This window comes from Cottoperca gobio, chromosome 10 (genome assembly GCF_900634415.1).
Source record: "Cottoperca gobio chromosome 10, fCotGob3.1, whole genome shotgun sequence".
NCBI classification, from domain to species: domain Eukaryota; kingdom Metazoa; phylum Chordata; class Actinopteri; order Perciformes; family Bovichtidae; genus Cottoperca; species Cottoperca gobio.
The window spans coordinates 3,469,976-3,483,837 of record NC_041364.1 but is presented as its reverse complement, the minus strand read 5'-3'; the positions used below and the strand labels follow the sequence as shown (position 1 = coordinate 3,483,837).

At 39.2% G+C, this 13,862-nt stretch overlaps 1 protein-coding gene across 2 annotated transcripts in view; it reads right to left on the bottom strand.

The window, feature by feature from the left end:
* Window positions 1–3,749: 3,749 nt before the first annotated feature.
* The window catches only part of anxa5a (annexin A5a), a 24,602-nt gene continuing 14,489 nt past the window's right edge, over window positions 3,750–13,862 (bottom strand). For both annotated transcript variants that reach the window (XM_029441740.1, XM_029441739.1), the window contains exons 7-14: window positions 12,281–12,371; window positions 11,235–11,314; window positions 9,896–9,946; window positions 7,994–8,087; window positions 7,162–7,257; window positions 6,954–7,012; window positions 6,217–6,339; window positions 3,750–4,310 (exon numbers count right to left, since the gene is read on the bottom strand). In XM_029441740.1, coding sequence (XP_029297600.1) covers window positions 4,251–4,310; window positions 6,217–6,339; window positions 6,954–7,012; window positions 7,162–7,257; window positions 7,994–8,087; window positions 9,896–9,946; window positions 11,235–11,314; window positions 12,281–12,371 — 654 coding nt within the window. In that variant the 3' untranslated portion in view covers window positions 3,750–4,250. The remainder of the gene's footprint in view (window positions 4,311–6,216; window positions 6,340–6,953; window positions 7,013–7,161; window positions 7,258–7,993; window positions 8,088–9,895; window positions 9,947–11,234; window positions 11,315–12,280; window positions 12,372–13,862) is intronic.

Sequence of the window (13,862 nt, the reverse complement as noted above, 5' to 3'; positions counted from 1 at the left end):
GATATCAGATGAAGTGTCAGTACAAATGTTCAACGATCACAGACAGACATGTTTATGTCAGAGGCAGACATACTTTCTCCGCCCACAGCAGCTCCAGCAGACCAGAACTGATCAGCCTCAGGACATGCTGTGATTTTAAAAAGGGGGAATGACTAATTTGTCTTGATGATTTCAGCTCCATCTCCTGCTGTAACATAATACACTACCCACTGCTGAAATCCATTATATTCATAGACTCTCAGCAGGTTGCATTCTGGGCCATGTATGAAAACCCTAATGGTGAAATGAAGCAGCAATGTGGCTGCAACAAAAAGTAAATTAGAGGGCAGTCACACAATAACTGGAGGAATGCAGCGAATATAAGTATATTCAGGGAGGGGTTTTCTTTTCAAGCAAGATTTTTAAACACCAGCTGCAACTGAAATGTGATGCAAAGAGCATGCTCGGGGAAAACGGCAAAACAACAGCCAGAAAAACACCTGTGTATTCAACAACTTTGCAATAATTTGATTAAATAACTGGACTGACTGCAGTGTTCAAAGATGTTGAAATCAGTGTCACACATTTTAAAAGGATCAGATATTAATGCCATTTCAGAGAGCACCTGAATGACCCCCAGTTGTTATTTGCTGTGCACATAATGTATGCCTCAGTGAGTGGATAATAGGGATCACCCATGCACAGTGTCAATTTTAAAAGGAAACACACTACTTTGGAGTTTGGACATATGCAAGACCTGAAAAATACACTTTTAAAATATGACGTAAATGCCACTGGGGGAAGAAGTTTTCAGATATTTCACTTAAGTAAAAGTGGCAATACTACAGTGTAAACATACTAAGTCTTACTTAAGTAAAAGTGCAAGTGTTAGCATACAATTATGGTTGGTACTTTAATTATTATTATTAGTTATGTAGCTTTATGGGTAGTAGATATTCAGGACTGGATCACTGACTGTCACTCAGCTTGATAACTGCAAGCTTCCAAAGAGTTAAAATATTTCCTCTAAGCAGCGTTGCTCTGCATTGCTGTTGGCTATTCTTTCAAGTTTCGCACTTTATGGCCGCTATAAATCTCTTTATATCCTATTTTCTGGCAGAGCCAAAGCATCCTTCCTGAGCGGACTGGTGATGTTGGTGGCCTGACCGCCTGTGGCTCCTGATTGGCTGAGAAAAGTGGGCCTTGGTCAACACACCCCGGCACTACTGACTCTAAGGAGATTTGTGTGTATGTGTGTGTACACCCGGGCGTATGAATGCCTTTGTATGTCAGTGAATGGGCTTTATAAATAGCTTTAATCTGGTTGGAGCCAAGATTAAAAACTGAAGGGAATTATTGAAACACCACAAATATTACATTGTTAGCGTGAAATGAGACTGATAAGCGTGTGGTGCTGGTGGCCTTTATGGACAAGCAACCAAGAAATCTGCATCCATCAGGACTCAACATAAACTGGCCTTTAACTGACAAAGTCACATGAAAACAGAGAAGCAGTTGAAATCTTTTGGTAAAGAAGCTTAACAATAATCATGATGTAGATTCTGTCATCAGAGGAGAGTTTGTGGCACCAATATCCAAAACTGGGACACTCAATATTTATTTTAAATGTATACCGTTGGACATTTTACAGGGGGTGGATGAAAATGGACCGCAGATAATAAAATATTTATATTTAAAGTAATCTGAATTTAAGGTTGCTAAAAAATACATTGCGGAAAAATAATTGCCACAGACCATTGCAAGGAGGCAGCTTCATGAAACATGGGAGAAGATGAGCTCTAGTAAAGAGTGAGACGATGTAAATACACTCTGCATGTCATGTGTGTGTTTTGGTTCGTGGGTGTATCAGCCTGTCATCCTAGTTATTTGAAATGTTGAAAGGATCCTATTAATTCAGTCTTTTATTATACGACTTCTTGTTTTGTCTTGTTGCTGTTTTGCTTTTGTATTCTTGTTTTCTTGTGAGGTTGTATTATCATCTTATTATACTGTCTTGACTTGTTATGTGTATTTATTGGCTAAAAGAAAGAAAGAAATCCCCTTATATAACCAGAAAATGATACTTCATCTTTTTATTTTATGTGAGAATGAACGTGACGCTTGGAGTCTTGATTTACAGCATCGTCCTGCAGCGGAAACGAGCGTCCAGCACAAAGTGATTTATGACAGTCACTGCTGGTCACATAAACACTAAGTCATGCTTATTGATTAACAATGCTATCAACCACCCACACTGTACACATATATTAGTAGTTTTGTATTATAGCACTGAGATCTTAGCTTTTGCACCTGCTAAAAACAAATGAACCTACGAATGACATCATGTAGTGTTTGTTGTTGTAATTTTTAGGTTAATATAAGGAGATTGCAATCTCAGTAGGTCCCAATAAACACTTCATAAACTGTACTTGGCACTGATTAACTTCCTCATTAAAGCAAACTGAAATGTGTCCAATCAGGGAGCATTAAAACTGGAATGCCTCGACTCAGCAGGTTTAGCTCTTTTAAATGAGAGGACGCCTATCAACAGCCAGCAGCTTCATTATGGGATGGCGTAAAGGCCACATGCATAAATCAAAACTTCATCAATATTTATATGGGTTGTTTTTTGGATCAATGTTTTTCAATTCTTTTGAAAGTCCATTAAAACTAGACCTGCTTGAATGTGTAATCTTTTAAGACTATTTACTACTAACTTCTCCTAACTCTCCTTTTCACTGTTTGAATGTTGTGTTTAAGACATTTTAGTATATTGGTTTTGCCTATTTTGCATTTTTATTCCGCTTCTGTTTGTCTGGATTAGTTAAACTTAGTCTTCACATTCTGTAATCAATAAATACATTTAATTGCAAAACATCATTCTCATCTTGAGCCTCATAATAAAAAGATAAATAAAAAAGTAGATTGACTGTAACTACAGAGTAACGGTTAATTCGGGAGTCATTCTGCAGTAAACTTGGAGTGAATACATGTCTGCAAAGAGAGCATGAGCCTCAAAGGGAAAGCATGCCAATACATGAAAAACATTTCCCAACTTGAACCTTCAGGTGGTTTTTGAATGCGTAACACAACGTCTGGCAGACGGATATTTAATGAACATAAGGAGAGACTTGTAAATCAGAGAGACGCTTATAAATACTCACGCAGGTTTATTTTCTGACACATAGGCCTGCGTTTAAGTGACTGGTGGGATAAATGTATGAAACCAAGCTCAGATATCCATTTATAACCGTGAGAGTGTGGTAGGTAAACACTTCTCAAACCCACAACTGAATCACAGGGACATGTGTATATAAGATGATCCACAAGACAGAAGAATCAGCACATTCAGTCAAAGAGTGGCAGAAAAACAAATAGTTAATCTAAAATCGGTAAGTAAATAATATCTGTTAATAGTGTTAGAAAATGTGAACTCGGAAGCAATTTGAATGTAGTTTTTGAATACTTTGTGAAGTACGTTCTTGTAATAGCACAACTTGATATTGAGGGAGACCACACGAAGACAACATGTGATTTTCAAAGTAAAAGTGCACTACATTGAGATGTATTACGTCCCTGTGAACAGTGTACAGACACAGTGAGCTCATGTCAGACTTTGCTGCCACCCGGTGGTAAAACTCCAACAAAGTGACGTCATCTATTGATCTAAGGACCCAACCAATCAAGCCTCTTCATGCAGAAAGACACAGAGGCAGTGGATGTCTTCATATGAGTCAACAAATGTCTAAAAGTGTCCTATTATTTATTAACCACTGACAGCAGCATTGTAATTCAAGTCCGGATCAGCAGCTCATTTGTAATGAAAGCGGGAGAGCTGTGGAAATGTAGTGTTTAATAATTCAGCAGCAGTATTGTATTTTGAAAGTTGCATTTAGCACATGCTGTGAGCACTAACATCAACGTCTAACATTGTGTGTACATTTGACTAGAAACAGTATAGTGTGTGTTTAAAAATAAAGAAAGTATTTCAATATTTCAAACATAGCTTTATTGTCTACATTGAAATCCAAACCTGTATTCATTATTGAGCTGTTAAAACTAAAACTAAACATATTGTAGGTCAATGCAACTGCTGGACATAGTGACTCATTGTCATGAGTCAAAAATGACAAATGGGATATTCACACTAATTCAATCAATAGCAAGATAAAATCAGAAAGAATCAACAACTCCAGATCAATACCCTCATCTCATATCTGGGGATGAGGCAGCTCATCATTCAGTGCTGCTAAACACATCATGATACAGCATTAATCGTTCCCACCACAGAGGTACAGTAAAGCCTTCTGGTAATCCCCGGCTGTGTCCTCCTGCAAAACAAACACAGAATTATTTTATACATTTTATATAAGGTTTCTCTTTACTCACTAATCAACTCTGAATCGATATATTGGAATTTCTTTCCACTTAATTTGAGTTTTTAGGCAGTTTCTTTTTCATTATTTCAAAATGCTCTCTTGGTATTTTCTCCAATGACACTTGTATGTCACAATGTCCCTTTCCCTGCATGTGAGCGGTTACAGCTCAGGCGTTTGGATCGGCGGCTCCTCCTCCCCACATGTTGAAGTGTCCTTGAGCGAGACACTGAATCTCTAGTGTCTGCAAAATGAAGGTAATGTAATGTCACGAATCTCCACACCCTCGCCCTTCAGCCGATCACATGTCCCCAGTCTTTATTAGCAGCCTCAGCCAATGCTACCAACATGTAGCCAACTAGCTAATTCTAGCTAGATCTATATAACTGGATAATATAGCTAGAAGTAAAAACGCTTTGCTGCAGTAAATAAACACAGTGCATAAGAAGAATATGAAGCTAGCCAGCTAGCTAGCCAGCTAACTAGCCAGCTAACTAGCCAGCCTGCTAGCCAGCTAACTAGCCAGCTAACTAGCCAGCCTGCTAGCCAGCTAACTAGCCAGCTAACTAGCCAACTAATTAGCCAGCTAACTAGCCAGCCTGCTAGCCAGCCTGCTAGCCAGCTAACTAGCCAGCTAACTAGCCAGCTAGCCAGCCTACTAGCCAGCTAACTAGCCAGCTAACTAGCCAGCCTACTAGCCAGCTAACTAGCCAGCTAACTAGCCAGCCTACTAGCCAGCTAACTAGCCAGCTTGGGTTGTGGTTGTGTATATTTGTCACTTGAAATGTTGCTGTTACCTGTTTAGCGACTACAAGTGTAAATTAGCATTTTTGCTAACTAACAAGTTTAAAGGAATAAATAAAATAAATTGAGTTGACATGTTGCATGTAAAACATGGAAGATAAAAATATATATATATGTTCTTTTAAATTAGGTGAATCGATTGTATTAGTGTTAATATTGGATTTTATTGAGATGTAACTACCAGCAATGATCACTTTGCATCCATTTTGCAACTGGTTTGTTGACACTTCTTTAAATAGGAGATATCGTAGCTGAAATTCTCCATATTGTCTGTAAAACTGTGACTTACGTGACAGTTTTTCATACTGTGCAGTTGGTAATATTGGTCCGAATGATATGACATAAAGCATATGAATAGAAAAAGAGCGGTTTAGTGGGTTTATGTAATTGTAACTTGTAATTATAATACCTCCTTTATAAGATGAATACGCCGTCATCACAGCAGGAAAAGCACAGGTGAAACTAACAACATTAATTATGGCTCTGGCTCATTTCAGAGAGCTAGTAAGCCATGACAAAAAAAAACCATCATGCACAGCGCCATGGAAGTGAAATATAAATGAGCAGCCATAGTTATTAGTTACACCCGTGATTGACAGGTGAGAAATATCAGCTGTGAGAAACATGAGAAGAAGTAAAAAGCGAATAACAAATTGATCAAATGGCGTCACTGGGAAAAATACTACTATGAAAAAGGGAAGTCACAGTTGAAGTAATATTAAAATAATAATGGACTCATAATTCTAATCAGTATTCGTCCATTCTTCAGGAGGATGGCAATAAATCTTTTCTGCAGGAACATCTGGCCCTGGGAGAATAGATCAGTTCCCTTCAGCTCAGTCTCATCACGCTGAACAAGGCATTTAAAGTAAATTACTAATCTTCCCTCCATCACTGCACTGGCATGAATGGTGAATTAGCAGCACAGCCATAGTACACCCAGCTGGTGTTTTAAAGCATGCAGAGGGATAGATGAGCATGTTTAGAAGAAATTACACTATTTAGTACACGTCAGGAAAAACAGAAACACTGAGAAGGTTGATCATAACTTCAGTACCTGGATCGTGGTGTAAAGAGACGCTCCGTACTTCTTTTTGAAGCTGGCTCTGATGTCCAACATGTCCTCCTCACTCCTCGACACCATCATCCTCATCAGGGTGTAGTCATCAGTTCCGGCACGCTAGACATAGAAAAAGATTGGGCATCAAAGTCAACAATCTATGAAATTACATCTCCATCCAGCTTTATAGTCCACCATATTGTACAACATTTATCTTTTTATTTCTTTCAGGTGCTGCAGAGACACGAGGACAAATATTCTAATTTGCTTTCTTTCCCAGAGTCAATGAGAAACTTGATAACGTTAATAGGTAGATTGTATTACCTTTGGACAGAGGAGCAAGCTGTTCCCCCTGTTACCAGTCTTTGTGCTAAGCTAAGCTAACTAAGCTGCTGTTCTGTATAGCTTTATATTTATAGTACAAACATGAATCTTCTCATCTAAGCAAGGGAATAAAAGTGTTCCCTAAAATGTTGAACTATTCCTTTAAACTGCATTACTACTCACATTCATGCAGACTTGATGTTGATTGTCATGAATTACGTAGATCAAGCACGTTTTAAGAGTATTATATATATAATATATATAATATTATATAGAAATTAATTGAATAAAATAATAATATCCAGTCGGAAAAACAAAAAACACAAAAATGTTCTTAAGCATTACAGGAAAAACAAATATGTTGCGATATGAAGAGCTCCAGTGCGGTTCTGTGGGACACTGATACCTACCCTCATAGATCTATACAGGCCTTCAGCAAAAAACTCTGGCACGCTCCTGGCACATTTCACTGTGGAGACAATTAATATATTGGCATTAATTTCTACAGTGGTATCTTCTTCTTCTTCTGTCAATCAAACATGTCAGGACACAAAAGCCCCGTCTTTGCTGCCTGTTTGTGATCAATAAAGTGTCATCTTGATAAATCACAGGTCTTACCGACAGCTACCAGTAAGTTCTCCAAATTCCCAGTGGTCTCTCCTTCAATGCTGTCCTCTATATCAGAGCCACAGAGCTCCTCGTAGGCGTCAAACACTGCAGAGAACACAGTTAATGTAGAACAAACTTAATCTGCATTAAACAGGTTTGACCATTTTGACTCCAGGGCAACTCGTTATGGTACGTGAACAGAACATTGCGTTTTATTGCATCGTAATTTGTTTATTGTACCCAATCCACTTTATTAGGTGCAACATTATCACCCAAACGCACAAGCATCACATTATCACTTCACCACTTGACGCAAATGGCTTAATCTATTTATTAAACTGATTCTTTTCTTTAGTTTTTTCCATGTAAAGGAACTTTGGTTTTAAAATAATCATGTTTCCAGCTGCACAAACATAACAGGAGGTGTCACAGGTCTTTGTTGAAGTCACTAGCAACTGTCCTATTTTCTCATTTAGACAAGAAGAGCTCCTCTGATGGTCGTGCTTTGCTGACTCTTGTCGGTGATCACATTGACTTTTGATTTAGCTTCGTCTAACCTGACTGACCTGTTTCCTGCGTCTTGAGTCTCTCCACTTTCATTTTTCAGTGCCTCGTGCCTCTGTCTGAGTAACCAGCCTCTCCAGTCTCTCTTTTCTGACCTCTCTCTGTAGCAGCCAGACATGTCTGCCCTCAGGATGCCACAGAGCTTGTGGTTGTTGTTTATCACACCTTATAAACTCTGCAGCTGCTGCTTTGTAATGCTCTCACCTTGTGTGTCGAACTTAAGTGCTGAATTGTGTGAAACATCTATTGAAAAACATGCTGGCACAAACAAAGTCACCTTTTCGGAGATGTTCTGCGCTCCTGTTGCCAAGAATGGTGATGAATTTTTCCTCATCTGTGCCAAACTTGCCCTCACCCGCATCATACAGGACCTGTAAGGTCACACACACACACTTATATTCACACACACACAGCACCTTGTGTACACGACGTGACTTATTGGAACACACAGGCAGAGCAGGTACGACAGCGCTGATGGAGGACCTTGTATTGTGCTAAAACAACAAGGAAAAGTTTTGTTTTTCTCAATTCGTCTTTGCTATGAGAGAGAAAATGTGGATTTCAGGTCCTGACACCTGCAGCTCTCTGGATGTTTTCATCTCAGCAAAAGAAGAAATAACAATGCATTCATACAATTGATGTGTAATTAGTTTTAAATCAATTATACACAGTGTATTTCTGCTTTTTCACAATGTGTACACACAGACTGCATTAAATCCATATAATATACTTACAATTACTACATACTTACAATTATATACATACTTACAATTACTGTTGTAATGTTACTTTTAACATAAAACATATAATATGATATGTACTATACTACTTATCTACCCAGTAGAATACAAAGTAAAACATTAAAATGCTCTTAAATGTCTTTGTTGGTGATAAAAACAGAATTATAAAATATTCCACTGTAATATAACACTGTGAAAGGAGTCATAATGAATACTTTTACTTTTGATACTTTAGGTTTAGCTAATTATACTTCTGCACTTTTACTTAAGAAGCATTTTGAATTCAAGACTTACTTGGTAAACTATAGTATTTCTATTTTTACTTACGTAAAGGAGTACTTCCCCCTCCACTGTTGATGACAGAGCTATTTAACGCTTTGGTAGAAGTGATGTTACGAGTCAAGCAGGACTGGTGTCTTCACATTGTGTTGTGCATTCAGATACATGTAGGATCGCTTAATGTTTATCTTTAATAAATTCCAATTCACAACTCAATTAAATCACAAGTAATGGTCCATAAAGCTCTGTAAGAAACGAGAGGTTTCATACCCGGACGTTAATATGCTTTAATTAATTTATCCTATCGACTACTCCTCTGACCTTTCCTGCCCTTTAGCTTTACGAGCAGCCTCACAAATACGATCACATCCTGAACATGTTGACATTTCAAAGAAGACGGTGGATTTAAATCTGCTCTGCAGCTCACAGGTAACTCACACGGGATGTTTAGTTTTAAAAGCCTCTGTATGTCAGATCAGCAGTTGCTAGGCAACCAGCAGAGGCTCCAGCTGTTTGTGGGAGAAGTAGTCTTCGTATTTTACTTCGCTAAAAGTACAAAAGTATAAGCATCAAAAGAACTCCTTATGCAGAACGGCCCATTGTATAATAATGTGTATTATACTATTGGATTATAATCATAATGTATTTATAACTTTAATGTTGCAGCTGGTAAAGGAGTTTATTCTACCTACTAACCTATAATAATACTTCTATTATATCATTGTATTTGTTGATTACTGTATATTCTTCATAACTAATCTGAATCTGTAAAGTCATCAAGTTAAAGTGGACAACTTTTTAACTCCCGCGCGTTTCCAAGTGGTATTATTGCAAAGACTTTTAGCGACTTTGGAGCTAATGCTAGCTACATTCATTGTAAAAGAGTTGGCAGCCTGCATTTAGTTTTCCACGCCTTCGTGCTGTCAATTAAGACCCAGCAGATCGTACCCGGTGACGGTGATAAGGAATCTAAATGCATGTGGTGTTATTATAGACATTACATTGTGTTTACAAGTTAAAAGTAGGAAAAGAAAATGCAAATACTCAAGTAAAGTACCTAAATGTACTTAGTTACTGTGCACCTTTCGGGTTATTTGTTGAAATTGCTATCAATTCTCCATCAACACAAGAAATGTTCTCCTCGTGTTCTTGCTTCTTACCTTAGCGTCATTCTCGATCTTCTCCTCGTCTACACCCTCCTCCCTGCTCCCCTTCACAGCCGGACAGAGGACCAACCAAAACAGACAGGTAGAAAGACAGACACACAGGTAGAAAGACAGACACACAGACAGGTAGAAAGACAGACAGACAGGTAGAAAGACAGACACACAGACAGGTAGAAAGACAGACACACAGGTAGAAAGACAGACACACAGGTAGAAAGACAGACACACAGGTAGAAAGACAGACACACAGACAGGTAGAAAGACAGACACACAGACAGGTAGAAAGACAGACACACAGGTAGAAAGACAGACAGGTAGAAAGACACACAGACAGGTAGAAAGACAGACACACAGACAGGTAGAAAGACAGACAGACAGGTAGAAAGACAGGCAGACAGGTAGAAAGACAGACAGACAGACAGGTAGAAAGACAGACACACAGGTAGAAAGACAGACAGACAGGTAGAAAGACACACAGACAGGTAGAAAGACAGACACACAGACAGGTAGAAAGACAGACACACAGGTAGAAAGACAGACAGACAGGTAGAAAGACAGACAGACAGACAGGTAGAAAGACAGACAGACAGGTAGAAAGACAGACAGACAGACAGGTAGAAAGACAGACAGACAGACAGGTAGAAAGACAGACAGACAGGTAGAAAGACAGACACACAGACAGGTAGAAAGACAGACAGACAGGTAGAAAGACACACAGACAGGTAGAAAGACAGACACACAGACAGGTAGAAAGACAGACAGACAGGTAGAAAGACAGACAGACAGACAGGTAGAAAGACAGACACACAGGTAGAAAGACAGACAGACAGGTAGAAAGACAGACAGACAGGTAGAAAGACACACAGACAGGTAGAAAGACAGACACACAGACAGGTAGAAAGACAGACACACAGGTAGAAAGACAGACAGACAGGTAGAAAGACAGACAGACAGACAGGTAGAAAGACAGACAGACAGGTAGAAAGACAGACAGACAGACAGGTAGAAAGACAGACACACAGACAGGTAGAAAGACAGACAGACAGGTAGAAAGACAGACAGACAGACGGACAAACGGACAGAAGAACAGGTCATTGTGGACGTTGTCTCTCAACAGGTACTTCCTGAAGATAACTCTGCTAAATTTCCCAGAACCAAGAAGATTACATTTCTGTGTGTAAACCAAAACCCATTTGAGAAACCAACTGTGTTATTGTGTCACCCCCCCCCCCCCCACCTAAACCTCTCATGACTGTGTAATGTAATGGCATCACCGGAGGCTCTCATTATCAGGAGAGGAAACATAACTCTTCCCAGCAGCCGCCCGCTCTACCTGCAGGAGGATCACCAGTAGCTTCTGATAGTGCCCTGAGGTGTCACCGCATATATCTTTCTCCAGCTCTCCGTTGAACTCTGGAGGGAAGAGGAGAAGATGGGCAGAAGATTGCTTACACTTCTCATTCACACAGTCAGTAATGGCTGCAATCGACCTTAGTGGGCCGTCCTCCGGTCTGCAGGAGGATCTCCGACAGCACAGATTGGATTAGTAGGCTAATGGACAGAGTGGCCTTCTCTTTTGTCCAGATCAAATGAACCGGCCTCTTTGCCCTTGGCCCCTGTTTTCTTTGTTAAGAGACTAGTCAGCATTTTCCCACTTCCGGTTCCTTTGTCTCGATTCAATTGTTTTTGTAAATAGGTTTTTGGTTAGATGACTGAAATATAGTCTGTGACATAAAATCACCTGGTTCGAATGTCATCAGCCTATTTAATGGTCTCTATCAGTGGTTATGAGCCTCATAGATGAGGGTCAGAAGGGGCCTGCTACACCAACTCGTAGGTTTTATCATCTATTTACACGATTTATCACCCAAAGAGAGAATATTAGAAAGACCGACCTCTAACGGCAGTAGTAATCATGTAAGGAGCAAAGGCTAAAGTCAGGTGACGCAGTGTAAAGAGCTAGAAACTACACGAGCGGAGAAGCTTAGGAGAGATGGATGAGACATAAAACATAAAGGATTTCCACTCAGTAGACCGGCGCCAGCGTCTCTTCTGAAACCAACAACCTGTTGTTATCTTTATGTGAAAGATTTTACGAGTCTTTAAAAGGAGGCGGTTGATAAACAACTGGAAAGATGAGACTACAGTTCATGAAAGATGTTGTTTGCAACAGATCTTATTTTCTGCACATGTACTCGCACACAACAGTGATGTCACGGTGCACTTTTACATCCCTGCAGCGAGTTTCAACTGATGTTAAGTTGCTCTTAAGACTCTACACGATAATGAAATATTCATTCAACATCTCTCTCATTTCAGCTTCTCACAAAGAGCCATGTTTATCTTCCGCTGTCTCTCTTTCACACCTGAGTGACTCACCTTTCTTGTACGCTTTGACGATATCTAGAATCTGTTCGCCCGTCCTGGAGGCCAGGATCTCAATCAGCGCGTCGTCATCAGTCCCGGCGCCCTGGGGACCAAAAACAATATGTAGATGTTCTCTCAAAGCAATCCTGTGATATTCTATCCCATCTTATGGTAAAGAGCATTATTAGTGATTAAAAAAAGCTCAATTAATGTTCAAGATAAATGCTTGGAGGATATTCGTATAATTTGTCAGCACAACACCAAGAATAAGGATGCAATTAGAAAATGAGTAAGCTCAGTGGAAGAGAGAATTAGCTTTGAGGTTTAGTCACACTTTAACGCAGAACTTCTCCTCTTCGCTGTGATTAACCTTCCAGATAAAAAGACATGCCAAACAAATGAAGCAGTAAGTGATGGGAATGTCGAGGCCAAGTCCTAAATGCTTTGCCTTCACTTTGATTGAACGATTCATTCGCGCTGGCGATACAAATGTAAATGTGATGAAAGAATAATGAGAACACAAAAGGATCCGGGAGTTTGTTAAAACGTATTTTCCTTCCTTCAAACTTTCTGATTCTGTGACATAAAGAGTAGCAGGTGGTAAGTATGTGATGCCTAAATAAATATAATAAATACAAGTTTGCTAATAGATCTACAGCGCAAATAAATGACATGTGTGCTCACTTTGGTGTGACTTCTTATTCATTTGAGTCACGTTAATTATTCATATGAGTAGATTATGTTGCAACTTGCATTGAGAAGCACGTGACGCAGTCACAAAGATAATAAAACAGGGTTGTAGCTCTAATGAAAACCAGAAACCTCTGACCTCTGGTCCAAGGAGAGAATGACTCCATATGGAAGATGATTTTTATCGTAGAGCACCAGCACTATATTGAGTGCTTGGCTCATATTGTCAAACGGTTCCAGCAGGTTGATTCTTTTGTACATTTCTCCTTGATTACATTGTAAGAGCTTTTGTTTTGATCGTAGAGCCAAAAAACATGTTTGCCGAACAGCTTCATTCCTGTGACACAATACAAACAATGAATCTTTTGTGCATCAAATGAATTGATTTGTGTCTCAATAATTGATTTTGAATTACTGTATTTACGTCATTTTCATGCTGTCAACACAAAATAAGAAGCTGCAGGTGTTGAATGCTAATTAAAGTGTTATCTTCCCTGAAATGATGAAGTCCTCAGATTATAAACGTTATTTGATTCTTGAAAATCCAATATTCAGACAACTTCTGATTACAAATATTTGCCTATTAAGCTGCTAAATGCTCAATTCTTTTCATCAGCAAGTCGCTTTGTCTGTCGGAGCACGCTGAAATCAGCCACCACCTGCTGCAGGAAACGAGTTTGATGAGTGCACTAAAGAGTAAAAAGTAGTAAAGCCAGAAAGTCTTCACATCTGCAGTCACAGAATGAAAACCCACCTGTTTCGACTGTTTCTGTCAGTAGCACTTGCTGTAAATTGGTTTCTCTTATTTGACGCTAATGGTTGAGTTTTTATTCTATTGTTTCTGTATGTTGCACTTAAATGATTTCACCAGTTTGAAGCTGATGTACTTGGAAGGTTCCTGCTG